The sequence below is a fragment of the Dendroctonus ponderosae genome, unplaced genomic scaffold (genome assembly GCF_020466585.1).
Source record: "Dendroctonus ponderosae isolate FM_Combo_2020 unplaced genomic scaffold, Dpon_F_20191213v2 Dpon_F_20191213_2, whole genome shotgun sequence".
In the NCBI taxonomy this organism is placed as follows: domain Eukaryota; kingdom Metazoa; phylum Arthropoda; class Insecta; order Coleoptera; family Curculionidae; genus Dendroctonus; species Dendroctonus ponderosae.
The window spans coordinates 10867640-10890542 of NW_026018165.1; the positions used below are offsets into that span (position 1 = coordinate 10867640).

General features: G+C 32.1%; 2 protein-coding genes across 3 annotated transcripts in view; both read right to left on the reverse strand.

The window, feature by feature from the left end:
- LOC109546301 overlaps positions 1–22903 on the reverse strand; it is a 520465-nt gene that overhangs the window by 26575 nt on the left and 470987 nt on the right. The window lies entirely within an intron of this gene.
- Positions 1–22903, reverse strand: part of LOC109536811 (protein bowel) — a 56006-nt gene that overhangs the window by 21984 nt on the left and 11119 nt on the right. For both annotated transcript variants that reach the window (XM_019903211.2, XM_019903210.2), the window contains 4 exons: positions 13302–13454; positions 13087–13240; positions 12753–13025; positions 12476–12695 (listed from right to left, as the gene is read on the reverse strand). In XM_019903211.2, the coding sequence (XP_019758770.2) occupies positions 12476–12695; positions 12753–13025; positions 13087–13240; positions 13302–13448 (794 nt within the window). In that variant the 5' untranslated portion in view covers positions 13449–13454. The remainder of the gene's footprint in view (positions 1–12475; positions 12696–12752; positions 13026–13086; positions 13241–13301; positions 13455–22903) is intronic.

Sequence of the window (22903 nt, forward strand, 5' to 3'; positions counted from 1 at the left end):
TAATTTGACTAAATAATTAATTATTCAATTTTTACGTCGCTAATTAACCCTGCAAAAATTTGGATAAACGTCCTATCCGTTTCTAGATTATCTGAAAGTGTTTCGAATTATTTTCAATATTCTAGTGAGAGAAAAACTTGTCGAGTAAGAAAACATAAAAAAGTAGAGTTGTCTGGGTGTTTGAGGAACTAGTCAAGGCAATCTTTGAGTTTGAAAAATTTCCGCTCTTGAAGTGTTTATTGCGCTTAATTCTAACATAAGAAAGAAACTTTACACATCGTTACTCGTTTTTCATTTTCTTCTAAGTGTGCACAAACTTTTCGAATATTATTCCGACTACGCAAATTCTTGGTAACGGCCCGACCTTCCAGGCATATTCTTTTAGATATTAAAAATAGTTTGGGTTTAATTCAATTAGGCGCATTGGTTGCAGCTGGAGTTTACAGGTCTTTCAACCTTTCACATTAATCTAATTCAACTGGACTGTTTTGAAATGAACTGTAATTACTGGAAATTAGTGATATGTTTCAACGTAGTCAAATTTCTTCGTGATGCCTTCCGGCTGTTACTACGCTCTGGTGTTTTTTCTTCAAAATAAATGCTTAAAATGTGTCGTGGGAAACTTAGATCGTGGCCACAAATAAAACAGTCTGATGCAAGGAATTAATATTAGCACAATCCATGGTCAGTTACTTGATTGTTACTCGCAGTACCGAAAACTTCGATTGTGATTGATTAATTCGATTTTTGGCTGTTCCAAATACATATAAATGATGGCCATATCGACTGAACATAGAGACATGGCTGTTTTGGAGCAACTAAGGATTTGCAATATCATAATGCAAATAATAATGCGCGAGGTAAAGTAAATGAATCTTAAGAAATCCAGTTAAAGTTAATGAGCAGATGTTAGTGTTATGGTCTAAGACATCGAGTGTAACCAAACAGTTGGATTCAGTTCAACAATGTAAATGATGTGTTAAAACACTGTGATGATAAACAGTGTGAATTGATGGGTGATTAAATTGGTGTGTTTTCGATACATTTTATAAGGAATTAAGTCACCAGCAACAGCTGAAACGCGTTTATCAAAATGGGTATTTTGGATGCATGTTTATTCTCTGTTATAAAAGCAAACTAGAATATGTTGGAGTACCATGCGGTTGACGATTGGTTAAACGTTAATAAGATGCAGGACTATCAAACAAGTTAAGCTTTGCCTGAAACTAATGAGTTTTTACGGAAACGATAAATTATTCTTCGACTGCCCAAAATCTGGAAAAGCTCATCAGTTTCATGATATTGAAAATATATGAAGATATTGGTTTGACGTAATGTTTTGGGGATTGGCAATTTCCCAGAAAAGGTATATGTAGATGGTAGTTGAAAACTATGATTTCAGTTAAGTCATAGTCAAGATTTAGGCAGCCTGTTTTCAAGCTTTGCGATGGTGCAAACAAGCAACACAAAAGAAAATCAAAGAAGTCTGAATTTTCTCTCAAGAAAAAAAAACATAATAAATCACTGCTTATGAATATTCGCTATTTAGAAAATTGAAAGTGTATTGAACTTGCATCAAGACTTGTAAAAAATATCAAAAAAACTCGTATACAGGAGTTGTAAAAAAACTACAGAACGTTTTTTATTGATGTACATGAAATTAGTAAATCAGATTAAATAACATTAAGTTGCAATATCTGACGGGCGATGACGAACGAATAATCTAGTCAATCAATGCACAGTAGATTGGGGTACGCCAAGTATTTGCTAACAAAAGCAAACAGCGGGAATAATGTAAAATAAATATTCGTGAATATACAAACTTTCAGATATTTGTTGGCAGCTCATGTAGTTTTGAAGGCTGGTGATATAAAAATAATATTTATAACCGTTAACGCTATATTATACTCAATATATTTATACGTATGGAACAAACGCAATTTTCAATTACTAGATATGTAATAATATTATGGTTTTAAGCAAATCCTAAATCCTAAAAGTCATTGAATTGCCTCAAGATAATAATTATTATGCTTTCCTGCCTGCGCTCAAAAGTATAAGGAAAGTAAACATGGTAAAATTTAGAAAAATCACTATTCATTCGCATAAACTCATAAGATTAAGTTGTTGCCATTAAAACGTTTTGTTTACTTGCAGCAATGATTGAAACATTAACAATTTTGTTTTTTGAATTGCATTGGAAATATTCTGTGACTTCCTCTACAATAAAATTTCTTTATTCATTTTACTTAATAAATCGTTATGGCTCTGTTTCGTACGTTCTTTCCTCATTTATTGTGAAAATTTAAAATATCTGTTTTATTTTATAATTAGCATTCATTACCTAATTCGGGAATGTGGCAAACAATTTGATTTATTCAATGTTGATGCTCAATGGACCGTTTGTAAGCATCGGTATTGTTTTATATTGGCGGTTACTTGAATAGTTTCTAAGCTTTAAAATTAGTTAACTAGTTTGCTAATATCAAAATGAAAGTTTTGTTGAAATATTTATTAAAGAAAAGTGCAAAATCGAACAAAAATTAATTTTAAATAGAGCCACAAACTACCTAAAAGTTGCTAATGTAATTTACATGTAAAAATCAAGTTGCAATATTGTTTTACGGTTTTCTTGTGCAAAAAAAATACACAGTTGATACTCAGATAAAACTTGTAGACCAATATCTAAAGTTTGACCTAAATGTGTGATTTTGAAAAATGAAAGATATTTTCGAAATTAAATTTTGTATTTAACACAACTATTTTATTAATATTTTCCCACTTTCGAATATTTTTTGTCAAATATCCTGGATGTGAGGTGAGAAATGTGGTGTCTTCTAAATAATATTTGAATATATGCAAAATGTATTTTTGAAATTAAATTTTAGTAATTAAAACAGTACAATATTAATCCTGCCTCTGGTAGCATGCTCTGGACATTATTCGATGGTGGAAATGCACTAGATTATTGAGTTCAGTACAGTCGCATATTTATAAAATTTGCAAATTGTACAAATATCAGTTTATAAATTGGTAAATGTGTTAACGTTGCTTCTGCATATGTATAATGTACGTCATGAATAAGAAAATTCGGTAGGGGGAACCTACGCTCGGCTCTCCAGCTAGGAAGTTTCATTTTGAAACGTCTTCCAACTCAATTTTAGAAAAAAATTGCATAACAATTCAAAGAAAGCTTAAAAGGTAACCTAACTCATTTCGTAAATAGGTAGTCGCTTAAAATCTAACAATTCACTCTACCCCTATAAGCAGTTCAGCAACATCTTCTCCGCTTGCTTTGGTGTGAATTGGCAGATGTTCCACACAATAAATTCTCATTATTTTCAGATTTTCTAAATAGCAACGCTGCTGTCTTTTTATTACATCTCCGTATCTGATTGCCTGGCATTGTTTCAAAGGAATAAGATTTCGTTCAATATACAGGTCGCTTATCTTTCTTTCTCCCCAAGTGAATTAAATGGGAACATAATGGTCGGCTTTCGCATCTCCAGTCGACCTGTTATTCAATTTAATGGCGGCGTAGTAGTACTTCTTCTTGCAGCCAGGTCGTACCGGAGTCAACAGACTCTTGCGATGGCTAAGAACAGGTTCTTGATGGTACTGGAGCATTCGCTACGGGATGGTGATGAGTCCGGCATCTCTGATGGGTTAAAATGGGACGCTTTTTGCTCTACTACGTGACTAGGAGATTTCTTTCTTACCAAGACCGAATGCCATTAGTAAATTAGTTGGAGGAATGCGTTTCGGACTGTAATTAGTTTATGCTTTTGATGGGTTCTCTCATCTTATTATTTTAAAGATGACTTCAGTATTTAGAGTACCTACACATTACAGTACAGATTTATATGCTTTCAAATTACAATACATTAATGTTATTTAATCGGAATTCGAACTAGTTCAGAACTTATTTATGTCTGCTTTACAGCGAGCGTGTGCGAAAGCAAATGTGCAACATTTCTGCAGCATATTATACATTCTAAACTCATACTTTTCATTGATTAGAATTGGGGCTTACATGGGGAGTACAGATGATGTTGACAAAAATGAGTTAATTTTCCAAAGATGAAGCTCTAGACTCTAGACTATTTGGAAATATTTTAAAGACATTTGGTGAACTACTAATTTTGCTAACTAAACCTTACAAATAACTGAGATTGCAGAAAATGCGATTCCTCAATTTTTTAGGAAAAAATCGTCATATCTAGGTGTTGACGAACATGTCAACATTACAGCGTATATGCGTTAGTTATGCTCTTGAAAACTTAAAATGTATATCAATGTCGAACACGCATAAAGCTTACCTGCCTTGGGCAAACCCTAAAGCGATCAAATTCTACTATATGATGATAACTTCAGTTTTCGGAACTTTAAACTTTCGGATCTTCAAAACGGTTAAGCTGGGGACGTTTGACCACGTTTTCACGTTTGATCACGAGCATGTTTTGTTCAGCATTGCTTGGGGCATAAATAAAACAACCATGCTAAAAATAAAGGTGCTAGACAATAAAGGTAGAGGTAGATCGAATGCAAACATACCCTATCAGGTAGCGCCCTTTGCCAGCGGTAAAAATATAACATTTTTAAATTTATCACTCACGTCCGTAGCGCTAATTTTATGCCACCGTTTAAACCTGTTTAAAAAAAGTTTCCCAAAAACATCATTATCTTAAACAGTTTATATGTCTCAAACTGGATATTTGCGGCACCAATCCATATTTGTCCAAAAAATTCCCCTTGCAGCCCAGTTACGTCATCAAATTAATGTGAAAACTGTATTTTCCAAATTGACGCAAATAAAAAGTACCGTTACCAAAGTCAAAGTTAAACCATAAATAATAATCGTTAAGACAATTCAACGTGCCCATAAATATGTACAAGTAGTTTATGACACACCTTCCCCTATTATCCTTAAGCAAAAATGCCCACTTTGTTGAATTGCGTCCACTTACGATAGGTGGATTATTTTTATTAATATGAGCATGATTAAATTAAGCATATAAAATTAAATAAGTTATTCGACTATAGGTGAACGCAATCAATCCAGCTCCGTGCGGCAGCTTCACCTTATTCATTATTATTCTGCAGGTAATTCACTTCTATTGGCCATAAAGGTAACGGTATAAATCAGTATTTTATTACTAAGTCGGCATTGTTAGTGCGAGTATATTAAGTCAACCATAAATATAATTTCCCATAAAAATCTTCCGTGTTGCGCACTCCGGGACTTCTGAGTATATGACAGTATTATTGGAAAGCGTAAGAGCGTTTGACAATAACAGCATTAAGTATCTGTCTCTCCAAGGAACATTTTCCCAATTTAAATACAAACCGCCTGTTTTGTCGATTTTTGAAGCATTAGCTGGAGAAATGAAGAAACTTGACTTAAGCCAGGAAATTAATGATGCTATTCGAACGAAGGGCTAGAAGCAACTCGTCTCTACCAGTCTTTCCCGCAATTCTCGCCTCCTTCCCAGATAAAGCAATAAAACTGCAAACAACAGTTAAAGTTTATATTGAACTGCAATATATAATTCAATTTTGTTCAAAAGCGAAAGCCATGTTGACGCAAGAAAGTGTATATAAAATAACCAACTTGTTAGGCTGATTATGAAATGTTTCTGCTACACAATTAACAGTTATTTGAGCCTTCAATTAAAAAAGCGTGTTTTACTGATATACTGTTTTGTAAGTTTACCCATGTGTATTTTATACAACAGCAGTTGAAGCAAAGAATTTAGGTACGACTTATTTAATTGAAAATTTTGTAAACTTTCATCCACAACGTTAGAGCTAGCTCATGATCGTCAGTTACACACGTTACTACCTATGGAAGATTTTTAGTTTAAATTTTTTCTTTAGTTTCAATTTTTCTTTAGTGTTCGGTTCAGTGCATACAATTATATTAAGGTTGTTTCAAGGATAATGTTGTGTTCAAAACAATAATTCATTGCCTCCAGGAGTAAATTTGCTACATTTTATTTTTTTTATTTTCCTTTCTTATTATATAGCATATAATTAAGCATGGAGCACATCTGGGATGAATGGATGAATATTAAACTAGTTTTCAACAAAAGGTTTATCGGCTTAGCCACCATCCAAGCCGATTGAATGTTACGTATCGAAAACACTTGAAACTTGAAATTATTGCAAAGAATGAACACATCGCGTGAAGAAAGATTTAAGTGAATAAACACTTAATAATTGGCACCAAACAGCAGCTGCTGAAATTTAAACGCTTTGGGGATATGAATAATGTGTAGAAGCAAATTAAATACAGTTACTGTATTATGAAAAATGCATAATAAATCATTTCAAATATTGAGCAAGTTTTCATCTCGTACTGGAAATATAAACGATGATGATGTTTTGAAAAGGGCGCCTTTTGCAGCAGAAATGTTCATAAATGGAGCAAACAAGCATAATTATCTTGATCGCCTTTCTTCCTACTTATTTAAGTTACTCCAACTTAACATAATTTTTTCAGAAGACTTTTTCAATTAAAAACCTTGACGTTGTTGAAATTTCCAAAAGTTGGTCAGAAAAGAATATATATTTTCCTACTATACACCCTTCTCTAATATATTTGAGAAAATCCATTCATGCAAATTTATTCTGCAATAAAAAAAATAAAAAACTCACTGGGACATTGCAAGGGTACAAAACAATTCAGAAAACTGGAAGGTTCATTTAATAAAGTGGTATTGACTTGCTACAAATTTCTGTAGTAACACGAAAAATCCCTATATTATATTAGAGCCTCTAAGTTCTCTACTTCTTGATTCCCATTGACACCGAACCCCAACATCCATTCAATGAATAAACATAAGAACATTTGAGTACAGTAACTATAAATTCTTGACTATAACACATATTATGTTTCGTTTAACGATGCATAAATGTATAATGCAACCTATTTGTTAAACAGTGTTGATGTCGAGTCGGCTCACACTATCAAGTATCGAGTGTTTCACATCGTGAAAAAAACAGGTTGAAATGTTTTAAAGTGCCAAACCGGAACAATTAAGAAACATCGACTATTTACATAGTTTTGCGTATTCATTTTCAGCTTTAATATTATAAATTAATAAACGTGGTTTAGTCGATTTGGTTTAAACAAAGTACGTCGTTAGTATAACTAATGTCTATGATTCTGTGCTACTTTTTCATATTGAAAATCGTCAGATTTTGCCAACAAACACATTTAATGATCGTTTATAATAGGCGTGATAATGGCGATGAGTAAAATTGTTTAAAAGAAAAATAGATGTTAAAAAATTGTAAAATAGATCTAGTGTCAATTTAACCATTAGCAGTAATACGTTTTTAATAAAATCAAAGTATTCGGCCCTCTAACTGAAGCGCCATAGCGAGCAGAATGGTTTCTTCCAAAATAGAGGATGCGGATCTACGTTATAGAACGGTAGTTGAAAATCCATCATTATTTGCCTACTAAATATTAATAATTCTTTCTCAAAAAAGATCAAACAAGAAATTACATATCAACCCGAAACTGGTTTTTAAACATTGTTAATGGTCAGCAATCAATTATATATTTTTTCTTGCGGTTTTTCTCACAGGGTAAATTAGACTATGCCATTCATGAATATTTAAAGAAGTCTGTAAAAATACATATTCTAAGCTCTAACAATTGATTACAAAATTTTGCCTTCATAACGCGAAGGCCCTTTAATTCTTTTCAATTAATTTGCGAAATGCTGGTGCATATACATATTATTAATGATAATAATTATCGATAGAAATTCATTAAAGAAACGATATTTCACTTTACGCCATACAAAAAGCGAAAATAATTGGATGAGAACACAATTTTTCCAAAATTTATCATCGGTGCTCCCTTCATAGATCAAATAAAACTTAATATATTTTGAAAAAAGTTCAGTTACCCATGGTTAAGTTGGAATATCTGCCCTTTGACCGAGTTTAAAGTTTATGAATGTCTCCCACGCTATTTATTAGACTTGATTCAACCAACTCATATCACTCCATAGGTATTTAAATCCTGTCTATAAATTTGCTGCAATAAGTACTAAAGCCAACTGTCGGCCTACTGCACATTTCAACCTTTCTCTCCTTTGCAATGAAAAAAAATATTTTGCAACCAGTTAACCCGAGATAAACAGAAAAGTGTTCAGATTTCATTGCGGCAGACCACCCATGGACAATAGATTAAAGTAAATTATTATAAATTGTAGTCAGTTCCGACATTTAGTCATTGGGAGTGTTTTTCACACTTGGTTATTGGGAATCGTGTTATTCCGAATCAAATTCGACCCATAACAAAAGGTGTTGAATTAGTTTTGGCAATAACTGGGCCAATGCTGGCAATGGGCAATTGCGACTTGATAAATAATTTCAATGAACTTTTGTTGGAAATATACGAAATACATGCCGTTACCTAGTTAATATTAAGTATGGAATTTGAATTTTGGAAGGGCACGGTAATACGTAAACGCAATACGTTGAATTCCGCGACATCCTTAAGAGTTAAAACCACTTTAATGAACATTCTATAAATGCAATGAAATTTAAAACGTTCTATTGAAAAAAAATGCAACCGCTACATAAAGCAAACATTATTGAACTAAATTCTGTGGTTTACTCATAATTTAGTTAACACATCGGTACGGGTAAAAGATATTGAGAGGAAAGACATATGAAACTTTCACGAAAATCAAATATAAATTTTAGTTTCACTTCTTATTTAAAAGGAAAAAATAATTGTCAGAAATGAAAAAAAATATATATGTATAACACCCTGTAAAATAGAATAATAATAACAACTGAATTTATTTTGAAACCTTTCAATATTTTAAATCTCTCTAAATGAATTAGATTTGGAGTTTAATGACGAATGATTTGAAATACATTCATCATAATTACGTTTATGCCATTTTTATACCAAAACAGATCTCTTGAAATTTGAAATAATAAAGCTTAAGCAAAAATGTATTTAAAAAATTAAGGTAAATCTGCAAAATTCCCAAAATGATCATTCTCTGTTATAGTATCTTTAAAAAATGTATATAAAGACCTGGAGAATTCTTGTTTTCTTCTAAAGGGATTCCATACGGTCTTTTTGTAAGTCATCCTTCTACACAATCATTAATTTAAAAATACCCAGTTTATTCAACTATAATGATACAATTCGAATAGATTAGACTTAAGAGCCGGGAAAAGTATTAATCAAATGCCGGACAATAGCACAAACCTGAGACCCCTTGACAGGTCCACTCGCTTTTTTCCACTCTCTTCGTGTTTCTTTAGGAGGGTCCAGGTAATTTAACAGTGGCGTAGCGCGTTATCCAATTAAATCAAATTAAAACATTGTTAGAGTAGCAAAATATCAAGTTGATTAAATGCAACAAATTACAGCGATTTAAATAAATTGAAAACACACACTGTTTAACAATCTGAAAGCCTTCAGCAGCCAAGGAAAATTAATGAAAACTAATCAAGCTTTTCAATAATACATGAATGTTTGGCTGTATTCTCAGCAGGACTTTCTTTAAACAAACTTTTTGAATTCCATATTAATTCAAGTCGAATTTTATTTTCTTGTACGTACGACACTGAACATATGAGGATGTTCACCGCCCACCAATATCCAACCAAGGGATTAAAAAGTTCGTATTCACACTGTGTTTCAAAAGGGAGATTTCTATCTTAGAAATGGTCTTCCAAAATATACCCAGCCAGATGATGGTTGTTTTGAAATTGATTGTTTGTCTAATGCTTCGCGTTGACAAATAATCCAAGGGACTTTGTTTGTGTTATGGTCAGAGCGGTTCCCAAATAAAGGTCATTGCTGGTTTGATTCAAACAGTCCAAAGGCGAAAATTGTACTTTTTTGTTTCCGTTTGTACCCGTTTCCCACGATATTCTGCTAGCTGGCATGGTAAAAAACATCGACGACCTCCACATGAGGATGCCTAATTGACCCTCACAAAAACCCAAACACGATTGCTTTTAAAATCGTAATTATAGGGGCCAGAAGATCGCATGTAAATTTGTAGAAAATTATTAACAAAAAATTCATAAGAAGGACCATCTATCTTGCTGGAGATTTTTTCAAATTATAGAGTTGTTCTTGCTCAGCTACATCTGCCCAGAAATATATATGCATGCAGTAGGTATGTAAGGCACAAGACATTCAAATCCTACTCAAATAATCTAATAAAGCTTAAAGATTCACTCAATTTCAAGTCTTACTGAGTTACTTTGGCGAGCTCTTACTGAGGCTACAAGTGTTTGACTTGGAAATCTATAATTGCAAAATGGAATTTAATAATCAATTAATTCAATCACAATCATTTTGCATAAAAAAAAACATCGTGAATGCTAAAGATAAATTGAGGCAACAGATCAGACGGAAAGCTGAGCCTACACTTAAATATCAGAACTGTTCAATAGAAGATTCGGTCTCTGCATTAAAATAGTCAGTTCCAAAGCGTTATTTGTAACATATTGAATGTTTGCAACAGAAAACAATTATTTGAATATAAAAATAATCCAAAGTGTTAAATCACAGAAAATCACAGAAAATTGCAGATATATGCAAAACTATTTCCGAAAAACAAAATGAAATGAAGGCGCCAGGAGTATGTAAAGCGCAACAGACAGAAATGTTAAAATTGGTTTCAAAATGTAATTAAACAGAAAGATAATAAACAGCTTGATGAAAGAACTCAAGAAAGAATCAATCACAGAAATGAAAACACGCTGCTAAAAACCCGTGATAACTAAAAACAAATGATAACAAATGTATCAAAATATTGGTCAATTAATGCTGAACTAAAAGTTTTATTCCAATTCAATCGCTCCTGGGAGCTTTCGTTCTTAGTTCTCATAAGGTTTTCGCTCTTTTTTCGAAAAACTTATCAACATTATGTTTAAATAGCTTGCCCATATTGAACGTGCGCTGATATATAAAAACTTCAGGAGAAAAATGTGTAAACTGAACTTTAAAAAAAAAGGATTCACAAATTATTCGTTGAACGAATTAGAGTTTATCGGTCACCAAATAATAAATTAAAATGAATCGTATTTTACGTACTTTCTTGATATTCTTTACACACACATGACCTCTCAATCATCATATCATACCATTCTGAAAGTTTATAATAACATAAAATAAAACAAAACGAATGACAAAAATTAAGATAGTAGATACGTTTAAAATAGTGATAAAAGTCCAATCAATCGAAATTTTAAGTATGTACTGTGCAAGAATTAACGATTCATCATTATTGAATTGAAAAAATCCATCGAATGAAAGTAAGAAATAATATGAATAATATAAATAGGTAATAGAAATAATTATGCCGGAGTCATGAAGGTCGCAGTTTCAAGTCCTGTCGAAAGTAGTAAATTTTTCTTATTCCAAAAATTATTTGTTCGCTAAAGCCGCGAAAAATCCCTTTCATTTAGAATTTTCGGACGCTAAAAAACTCTTCATTGTAAGAAAAAATTTAGAAGACAATAGAAACATATTTGAAAAAAATAATTGAGAATAAATAGTGAAATTAAAATTCAAGAGCAATAAACGGGCTCCTGGAGCAGGTAAAGAATATATAAATTTAAGAAAGATGAAAAAAACTAATGAATCGTTTTATCGAAGTTTGAAGTCACAACTCCCATACAACCTTGAACAACATTTCTACTTTTTCTTAGAAAATTAACGTTTCTTAAGTGGTTGATCCATATGGACTTTCTTGTTAAACAAAATCGAAGAAACAATGTGTTGCACCTGTAAATGCTATCATCGTCTCTTGCCATCGGCTGCAAGCAATTTTTATTGGAAATATTTAAAATATATTTCAAAGTTAAAATTCTCATCGTTTATCTTATTGTTGATGTAGATTAGATGTAGACACATACCGGTTTATGAACTCACTTTGGACGATTACTGTACAAAATACTTTTAGGATTCACACCTTCCCAATTTTTCATAATTTTAAAATGAAGTGAAATAAAAAATTACTCTTTGATAATATAACGCGGGCTAAAACAGTCAAGTTAATTTGCAAAATAACCGTCCACACCAAGCCAGGTAAACAAAAACCTATTTAACCATAAATTAAAATCTTTTACCTTTAGCCGTCATCATTGGATATTCACATACGAGGGCAATGGAATGCTTTAATCCGTTGATAAATAGGGACGGCACTTTTATATTGAAGAATTTAATAATATAATTTATAATGGGATCAAGACGATTGTCAAGAAAAACTGGTTAGAAACCATTTATTCTCAAATTAAGCCGGGATTTAAATTTAAGCTATTTCTTTATGAAGAGCTCTGATCCGTCGATGTGATAATTTAAATGCCATTGCATTTAGTAGGCTAGTTATACTTTGAACGCAATAATTTTATTAAAATATGCGCTTCTTAACACTTTATCAGCTACTGCATGCAATCAAAAAACTAGAGAACTTACCGATGGTCTCTTAAGTGATCTTGTCTTCTGAAAGCTTTTCCGCAAATATCACAGCTATAAGGCCGCTCATCTGTGTGAGTCCTTTCGTGGATCAACAAGTTGTAGCTCTTGGTAAATTGTCTATTGCAAAACTTGCATATAAATTGCTTCTTCGGTCTAGAAGCGCGGCCTGGAGCTCGCAGTAATCTTCTATCCAAGTGAGCGTGAATTTGAGGAGGTCCTTGGTAAGAATTTCAATCTTTATGTTCTGCTACCATATCAAAAGCGACTTTAGTACCTGGTGGAAACATCGTACTGCCTCCTGGGAACGCAAAAGAACCTGCATTGGCAGGACTGGCTGGCAGAAAGCCTGAGTAACCATGAGTTTGCTGTCCATTAGAGGTGTCCATTAAACTAGCATGATGCCCAGACCTATGAGGCAGCATCATGGCGGCGGCGTGAGCTGCAGCCACGCATGCTGCTTCTTCTCGCAAATGTAGCTCTTTGCGCTTATCGGCCATCATGGCCATCAGGTCAAAGGAGGAAGAAGATTTACGTAGCCCGGATGAACCTGCATGCATTAAGAAAACCATCAAAGTATTCCAGTTACTGACAAAAGAAGCCACAAATACCTTCTGCCCCTTTGCCGCCGTCGCTGTTTTCCAGCCCAATAAGCGGATGCATCTCTCCACCATATAGAAGAGGATGCTGCATATTCCTAGAAGGAACCACTGGTACAAAAGCGGACGTTTCTCTGTGATGGCCCATGGTAGGAGCCAAAGGAACCTAGACGTAGAATGACATCAAATGATGACACAATGATATTTTGAAAGAATCAACAACTTACTTGGTGATGATAAGACATTTGTCCATTTCTATCGTATCTGGATGCCGATGAAGGTCGGCCAGATCCGCTAGAAGATGACAAGGGAAATGGACGTCTAGAGAGGGCAAGGGACCCATCAGACGTGGATGGTGTTGACGTTTCAGGCATTTCAAACTGAAAATAACATAATTATTATCAGTTAATTGCTCACAATGCGTTAAAATAAGGTTTCAATGCCAAAAATTGAAACTACGCTTAGCTTTACTGCATGGACGCAGTGCACATCTTGTACATCAATATTCAAAAAGATAAAACGTTTCATACATACAAAGAGTTTCAAATGAAGTGAGCACTTTTGATATCTTATTTGTTATTATAGTTGCGATGATCGATTTTTTTCCGTTTAATCAAATGACGAAATTTAATTTGAAAACGTATTAAGCCTTATTACTTAACGGAGCTTGCTGTATATTTGCCGACATATTGATTTGCTATCAATCAATGAAACAGGCTATGCAATTATGTGTGTATGTAATTTCAACGGTTTTAAAAAACAATGTACTGAACGCTATTGTGATACCACGTATACCCAAAGGAAGCTTGTTTCACTTAATTTTATCGTGTGTTTTCAGCCCCACTTCTCTTCTCTTTTACCATCAATTCTCTATCATAAACATCCTCATATACCATACTGATATACTTATTCCATAACGATGACCTGTAAAAAGTACCCGCGGTTTTACATTTTTATACGATATAACAGTTCCAAGTTGATTGTGGTTTTCCGGCCACTTTCTGAAAAGTTCTTTCAGGAAGCCAGTTAGGTCACCAGCTTCCCACAAATTGCTAAGCCCACAAAAGTCTGAACTCGGTAATTGATAAAATGAACAAAATATAAAATAATTCGCTACCTACTTGTAAATAGTGCCTTGTTATTTGTTTTTATGGGATCAATTGTATTGTTTTAATTTAACTAAGTATACTACTGAGTGTACAGCACGGATAACAAGTAACGGATTCCATCATTGTGAGGCATAGTGGATCATAAGTATTTAAATCGCAAATGATTCTGTTGAATAAAAATATGTTATTTTTAATGTCTTAGGATAAGTTTACCTAAGAAGAAACTGAATAGATTCTATAAAAACTTAATATTGCTTACTATATGTTAAACTCATTTTACAAAAAGTAAGTATAGTAAAAAATAAGTATTTTGTTGAGGACAAGCAATCCAAATCAACATCTTGCATTGACTATAATTTTAAAATCTATTTTGAGACCCTGTTATTTACGTTACAGGCAAAACATAAAATTTTCTTTAAAGTTAATCTGTTATTTATTGCAAGTAGGAATATGCAAAGTAATGTTCGAAAATTATGAGAACATTTGTACGTATATTTCATGTTAATGTCAATATACAGGTAGGTCTTGAAAGGACAATCTAAATCCCTTCCTAAATCGCTTAACAGTAGTAATATTCAGAGTTAAAGTAAATTAGTTCTTCTGGGTGGAGGTTTCAATATTGAATCAAATTATGATAATCAAACCAAAGGTGATTTAAAAGTATAATTTTTGTAACGCACATATTAATGCAACTAATGGGTTTTTCGGGTTTTTAGGCCGTCGTTCGGTAGAATTTCATCTTCACAATTCATCTTCAGAAGTGGTCTGCTTGAACGATTACACTGTTCTGATGAATATAAGCGTACTAGAAAATTAAGGTATCAGAAAACGTTACTTTTGACAACAAAGAATTAATGTGGAAATATTTGGATTATTAAGTTTTATACTTTTCATGTTCATTCAATAAATTTAAAAAAATATATAGATAAAAACATTACATATTTTTTGGGGATTTGGAATATATTTGTGTTTATCTGCATTTGCATGTGATGGATATGATTTAAGTATACATTGGAATAGTTTTATTAAGATTTATTTTATGATTATTTTCCAAAAAAAAAATTTTTTTCAGTAAACGTGCTCTTAATATGGCCTTTAATAAATACTAAAAAATTAAAAAATGTTGTATACAATAACTGCAAAGAATTGTACAAGAACCAAAAGAAAACTTATGATAAAAACCTGATTGAAACACGCAGGAATTACTACAGCAAAACTGTAAAATATTACATTTATGGCTTTAAGGATTAAGACATACTTTTATAGGCAAATTTAAAGAATCTGCTCCATTAACTGTGCATGTTGTATGTTATATATTAATAATTACTATACATATTTACATCGTAACAAAAGAATGTTTTAAATCAGGATCATCATAATACGTATGATACAAGAACATCAGATTTTTACTATCGTGATAAAATGTCTTTAACTAAACCTAAGAATCTTTCGTGACCATATCAATTTTCAAATAATTGAAAATTACGCACTGTTTAAAATAAAAAGCCATTAAATATTAGTCAACTTACAACCGTACGATTTAAATGATTAACTTCTTCAATATGTGGATAAATTTATATTTTTTGATCTGTATTATTGACACTATTTCATTTTAAGTAGTTCTATACTAAAGCTCTATTCTGTGGCAATAAAATCAGACCAATATTTGGCTAATTAAAGAAAAACTCGCAGTAGAAAGTCTAAATATTCAGACAGCTCATCAAAATTTACGAGGCAAAAGCAAAGTTCCTCCCGAACAAAAATTTCTCGCTGATGATAGATTTGCAAAAATTTCTGAATATAAAATGATGGATGTAAGAAAGTAGCCTTTTAACACATCGATATTTCCAAAAAAATATCCAGACTAGTGACTGGCATAGTTTTAAGCTGCGACCATTTAGCATGGTCGACTGAGTTAGATTGAAGTTACGCACTTTGATGCTGAACAAAGTGGTATTTTGAATGTCGAAAAAATTCCACAACATTCCAAAGTGTACGCGAAAAATAGGTGTTTGGTGAAATGGACTTTGTTCTGCTAATTGGAAATTAAGTATATCTTAGAATAACTACCACTATATTAGAATTCCGAAACAATTAATATAATTATTCTTCTATCAGATGTTGAATTAAATGTCTTGTTTTAGAATCTTCATAATCAAATGTGTTTTTTTTCCTATTAAACGTGTCTTTGAGACAATTTGATGGACCACATAATGCACATCAGTCATCGATTTGTAGGATGTTTCTTGTCTATAATTAACACATTAGTTTAGCGTTGCTATTATATACAGGGTGATTCAGGTTTAACCTTGATAAATTCAGGAATCAACAGAACAGGTTAGAACAATGTATCTACATAATATAAAATGTTTACTAAAATTGCGACGTTTCGGAGATAGAAACCATAGAAATAAGATTTATTTTCTTTTCCTTGTACGTTTTGATCAACTTATAATTAAGTACCATATAAAATGAAGTTCTATTGAACTGTTTATAAACAGAGTAACTACAAAAAAAGTTGTTGCAAACGTCTAAAACTCCTCATGTTAATTGCTTCCGACTTACACCTGCATGACAAAGTTATCACGAAACAAATACACTCGAGCGGATTATTTGCGTAATAAAACTGTAACGCCAGAACCATAAACTAAATATAGCAGGACAATAAAATATTATTGTAGATAAATTGTTTAATAATGCGTGGGAATCATCAAAGGCCCGACCAGACATTGTAGACACCTTCACGGTTGTGATTTTAACAAATTTTATTAAATGTTTTTAAGCCCACCGAATGTGTTTCAAAAATATGTTTGCGTTGTTTAGTGTTACTGAAATGGAAAAACTGCGTTAGATAATACAGTCGTGGGTAAATTAATTAAATTCACTCGGTGGTACATCGAATAAGATCGAATGATTAAAGCTGATTTAAATCTGGAAGTTTTTGTTTTTCCAGGTTATTTGCATGTCTACATATGATATACAGTATTGTTCAGTTGTTGCGAGGTTGTGATGGTTTCGATTTGATATTATAATCCGATTAATAAGTTTGTAAGTCTCCTTACGAGCCTCTACAAAATCAAATGTGACCCTTAAGGATCATTATTGCATTTCAATCAAAATAAATTCCAATTATGTACTTAAAAGCTGAAAAAGTATTCATTATTACATTTCATATCRAAATCSAAAGAAACTTCAAGAGCKTCTSAAAATATTCTTAGTTTAACGCTTAAAATAGGTACGTATAACAAAGACCAAATGCAGAACCAATACCGGATGTAAAAATATTCTGTTACAAAATRCKCTTCTAATCTGCATTGGAGTCGCRCAGTTTTTTATGCATAATAACAATAATGTGTTGAATTTGAATATTCCGYAATAGACAAATGGGTTCCGATTGGCATTATACACCCAAGAAGCTGATGGTAGCCACCTAAATATGTTAATCAACTTTATATTCAAATTAGAACCGTATTCAGTGACATTATTTGATGGGTTCTCTACCTCCATGGTACTTGTTCAGGCATCTTGTGACCTCGTTCGGGTTACCACAGCGTTGCTAGTCTGGTTGCAAATTGGGCACTAATTCAGATTGTAATTAGAAAGTCCTTTTGCTGTTTCAGTGGATGGTGGGCGATCGAACTTTTACGTACATTTCTTCTTTTGTCTGAGCATGCCCGTTCAAGGTTTAAGAAATGATCGTTATGCAACGCTCAGMATAAAATTGAATAAAAGAACTTTCGCGATTKAACATTGTATTAAAATTTTTGTTTCATCGCTCGACARGCAACTTGTCTCTTCATGCTGTTATAATATTTATATTTTCAAAACGTTACAAGCTAATACAATTGCATGAGATCAACTGAAACATWTATCTGTTCAAATGTTGATGTACTTTAACATTTAGTTTCATGTCTACTGKTTTWTTTACATTATGYGAAAAAGTAAATGAAGGAGCAATGTGTTTTTTTTCTCAAGAAATCYCCAATTTTTTATYAATGTTTTTAATATTTGCCTSTTCAGGTAGATTAAATGGAGCAATTTATTTGTSAAAAGCGTTTTGGATATTAAGAGRTAATRYTTGCAATGTTRTCATTTGCTKTAAGATATCTAAGTCAAAGTTGMAMMTKTAAAAACTGGCATTTTTGCCAAASATTTGTGGATAAATCAGGTAAYATTTWTTATTGTTTAAAAATGAACAGAAAACAACGCAGACATGAAAAAACATATAAACAATATTAATTTGWTATGAAATGGACTATCGTCCCACTGGGTTTGCTGGTGCTGRGTCCCAYTGGGGAAATARTTCWTAGTAAATTGCATCCATTTCTATTATTAMCAGWTTTTTTACTGGARGACTAACACCACTTTTAAAGAAAACAGCTCAAATGTCAATAAATAAGGGGTAAATAATTAAAAGCAAAGAGAAWAAAGCYATWAAAGTACWRTTAAGTCTAAACGACAAATTGGCGCGATAATTGTTCATATTTCTACTGATTAATGCTCTAATAAACTAAAATKTATGMTGCAAATTGCAACTTTTGCAATTGAKAGTTCTCTTACATCAATATTTTCTGTTAGAAAACATCAGTCATCAATAGYTACAATAAATAGACAATAAACCATGCATGTTAATTAGAATCACGAGAAYTCRATMGAAAAAATWTTATATGAAATCCCAGTTGAATTTGCAGTTTAACATGCAAAGGGAAAACAACAACAATATTTAAATGATACAAATTCTCGGATTCTAATAAAAATTCTGTACTGGTTTGGTGAGTAAAAAAAGTGATTTGTTAAACAAAAGGCGCACCCATATCATAAATAGAACAAACCGAAAAAGCCGCAAATGTGCGCGGTTAACTCATAAAGGAATTGCAAATGACTTCGCATTAACAATTCTCCTGAAATTTGCTTTCAATTGTTTTTTCAATGCTCTTCCCCGTATTTCGGTAGACATGACCATACTTCAAATCACCACAAATGAATAAATGAGTAGGCGTTATTGTGAGCTGTTTTCTAATATAAACCAGAATAAGAAAACTATGTAGTTTATAGTTGTTTTATTAAATAAATAATTCATGTTTGACCATACATAAATGACCAATGTAAAAGATATGTGTGTAATTAAAACGTAAGCGGTTATCAGTGTTGCCCAAATATGCAGAAATTATTTTTATATATTTTTTTTTATCAACTGTCATTATGAACATTCCACCTTTAACAAACTTTTTAATCAACATCCACCTAATCCACCCTGTAACGAACATATTTTTCAAAATAAGATTCAAAAAGTTAATTTCTCATTTAATCATCAGGTAAAGCTACATCATGCTTTAGCGAAAATAATAAATTGAATTTGTAATTATTTTTTGGCTATTCACTCACATTATCCTGATAATTGCGGTCTTTGACTGTATGATAAACGACTACCGAGAAAATTAATAGTTATTGTCCATGCAAGATGTTTCTATAGTATTTGCATATAAAGACACATTAAATATGCTCGTGACTACAAAAGAATTATCATAAGGTGCTTTCTTTCGCTGAATCGATGTCTTGACAACTGATCTTTATTATGATATAACAGAGAAACCGTGGGTAATTTGTTAAAAAAACAGAATTTTTAATCAAGGGCGCAAAAGCTGATACTTTTAACGGTGTTCCAGAACGGATTCAGCGAGCAGTGCAAAGACAAACTTCTTGACATGATGAAAACTATAAATTGTTTGTAGTTTAAAGAGGCCGATTAAAGAATTGATTATTAAAAAACGGTGTTTTACAAACTATGAAAAGCTTTTCCTTATTTTGGAAATTTGAGCAATTTATAATGAAGCAACAAACTGCATGGATTTAAAACGCGAAAATACTTACTATTGGGTTTTTGGTAAATGGGTTTTTGGAAAAGTTCCTCATTCAAACAATATATTTGACAGTAATTGGGATCTTGTTTTCTATGCACCAATTTCGAGTTTGCCTCCAAGAAATGTAAAATAAACGCTTTTTGTAGTCTGGGTCAACGCGACATTTTATGTATTTTGCTTACTTAACTGAATATGCAAAAACCAAAGTGATGTGGCAACTGTATTCAAAATGGAAGTAGAAAACAGAACTAACAACAAACACTTGAGGCAGGTACAAGTCTTGTTTCAGCACGAGGGTTTCCTTTAGTTTAGCAAAATTATAACTTTGGGGTAGAGTTAGATGTTGCCGGCTACTCTTAATGAGAAACTTTAACGGACTCCGCTATAATCAAGTACTTATAGACATTATTATTAAAAATGTTATATTCGGAACGTTAAAATAGTACACATTGAAAACAATGGTAAAACGACGTAGTTTCCACCAGGGGATCAAGAAAATGTTATTTTTAAATGCTTTCCAAAATTTCTTTTTTAACGGTCCGTTATATCGCAATCGACTTGATGCTATTCTGTATACGTAAATTTTGACGTTCCGTTAAAAAATATATTTGAACGGAGTCTGTTAAACTTTCTTAACAGTAGTAGGTGGCAACATCGAAATCTACCGTAAATTTATAATCTTGATAACCTAAAATTGCCTAAAATAAAACCTGGTGCTGAAGCAAGACTTGTGTCTGTCTCAAATATTTGTTTAGTTTGTTTTTTAATTCAAAATGTAAAATCATGATTATAAAATTCTTAATATTATGGAGAAAGCTCAACAATATTTACGAAATTTTTCCTGCTTTTATTGGATCATAATTTAGAACACGATGCTTAAGTAAATAGCTAAATCGTCAGCTTAGAATAGCTATTACCTTTTCTACAATATTTCTAGTTGAGGTGTGATAAACGGTTATTTTATGTAACAGGTTACAACGCTTCAGTTTCACCTTGGTAATAGGTTTCAAAATGCAATTCCAAAGGGAACATGTCACATTTTAAAATTTTCAATAAAAATGCACAATGATAGTAGAACAAGTGATGATATATAATTATTTCCTTTATTAAAAACATAATTCTTAACATAACTAAACTAAACTCAAAATAAAACATTCTAAAATCAAAAACAAAATAGGGGTCAGAAGTAACTACCGTGATTAAATAAAGTGTACGGTTTACATGAGAAAATGTTAAAAAATCTCATTTTTATTTAAAAATGATTTAACATTTAAGAATAAACATTTTTGTAAATGCTTTTTACTGATTGATGACTTTTACTATTGAGTATTTTGCTGAAACACTCACACTTTGTGAGTTCATAATTCTCTGGCAGCTATAAAATGCCTTTCAGGTCTGCATATGACAAACATACTTCTGATAATGTTTGCTTAAGATCATCGATGACCTCAATCTGGTTGAGAAAAAACGCCAATCTCCCCTCTGGGTATAAACCAAATCGAGGCAAAAGATATTTTTTGTGAGACATCTCACTACCATTAAACAGTAGTGTGTTGTAAATCCGACATTATAACTGTAAATCGACTTCTGGTAGATGTTTTGCATAAAGACGTAGGCGCGCACAACATCAAAATATCGATAAAGTTTTGCAAATGACCAAGCATATGTCTAGCAGCGGGATTAGCCGGTAATATCAATAAACAAATTGCATTGTTATGGAAATGTTAAGTAAACAAATTAATTTAAGTGCTTCATAGAGATGTGCGATCTTTTCAGTTTTGAACGAAGACATATGTTAACTTGGTGGCCGATGGAATCACGTTGTCTATGTATAATTTAAATATTTTCACAGAGTTATTATCGATGAAGAAGCATGATTTTGGATATACATTGATAACAATATTATGTTAATGGCTATAAAAACCATCGTTTATGGTTGCCGCTTGTGATTTCGACAATAGTAAACAACCATTTCCTTTTCTTGTCCATCAAATATAGTTAATTTTAAGAAATTTCGTCTTATTAGTTTATGTTTTTTAGTTAGTTATCAGGTTGGCAGCGAAATTATATTCTTCTATTCAAGAGAAGCTGAAAGGCTAAGTTCAGATGGGTCTTTTCATTCAATTTTCCTTCAAATTCAAAATCTTCTGCCTAACCAGCAGCAGATTTTGAATCCGATTACTATTTCGTAGTATTTGACCATTGTGGACACATAATATAAAGCTCTTAAATCCGGAATATTTCTGGAAAGTAGGGATTAGCTGTCAAATGTTCCCAAACAAAATAAGGCCTGTTTATGCCTGTATGGTTATTTAGTAGCCAACAATGAAAACCGAAGAACTAAATCAAAGGATAATAAGCTTTCGAGTTATAACGGTTTGCAAAGTATGTACAATATCTTAAAACTGTTTCCTTTAAACCGATGTTATATCAGTTTGAACAAACATCAATAAGGAAGAGAGGCTGCTCGAATTCATCCCGTAAAATGTTGAAATCTTCAGTTTTGATACTTCGATCAAAAAACTTTGAGGTTCATTTAATACATCGGTATAATAAAGCTTTCGATAGTTTAGAGATAATTTTAAAATAACTTTTCTATAGAAAATTTGGCAACGCAATTAATTTTTGCAAAGGAAACCATAAGTTAGCTTAAAGTGTCTATATCATTTCAGTTCATTATATTAACAGTATTTATTCCAAACAGAATGTCTTTAAAAACTATAAAGTTGCAAGTTGATAAAGCATACTAGACAAAAAGTAATTAAATTGTAATTTTTTAGTAATAATTCAAATACTTTTTGGGTATTTTGCCTCAAAAATGTTTGTCTTTAAAAAAGACAGAATTTCCTCACGTCTATT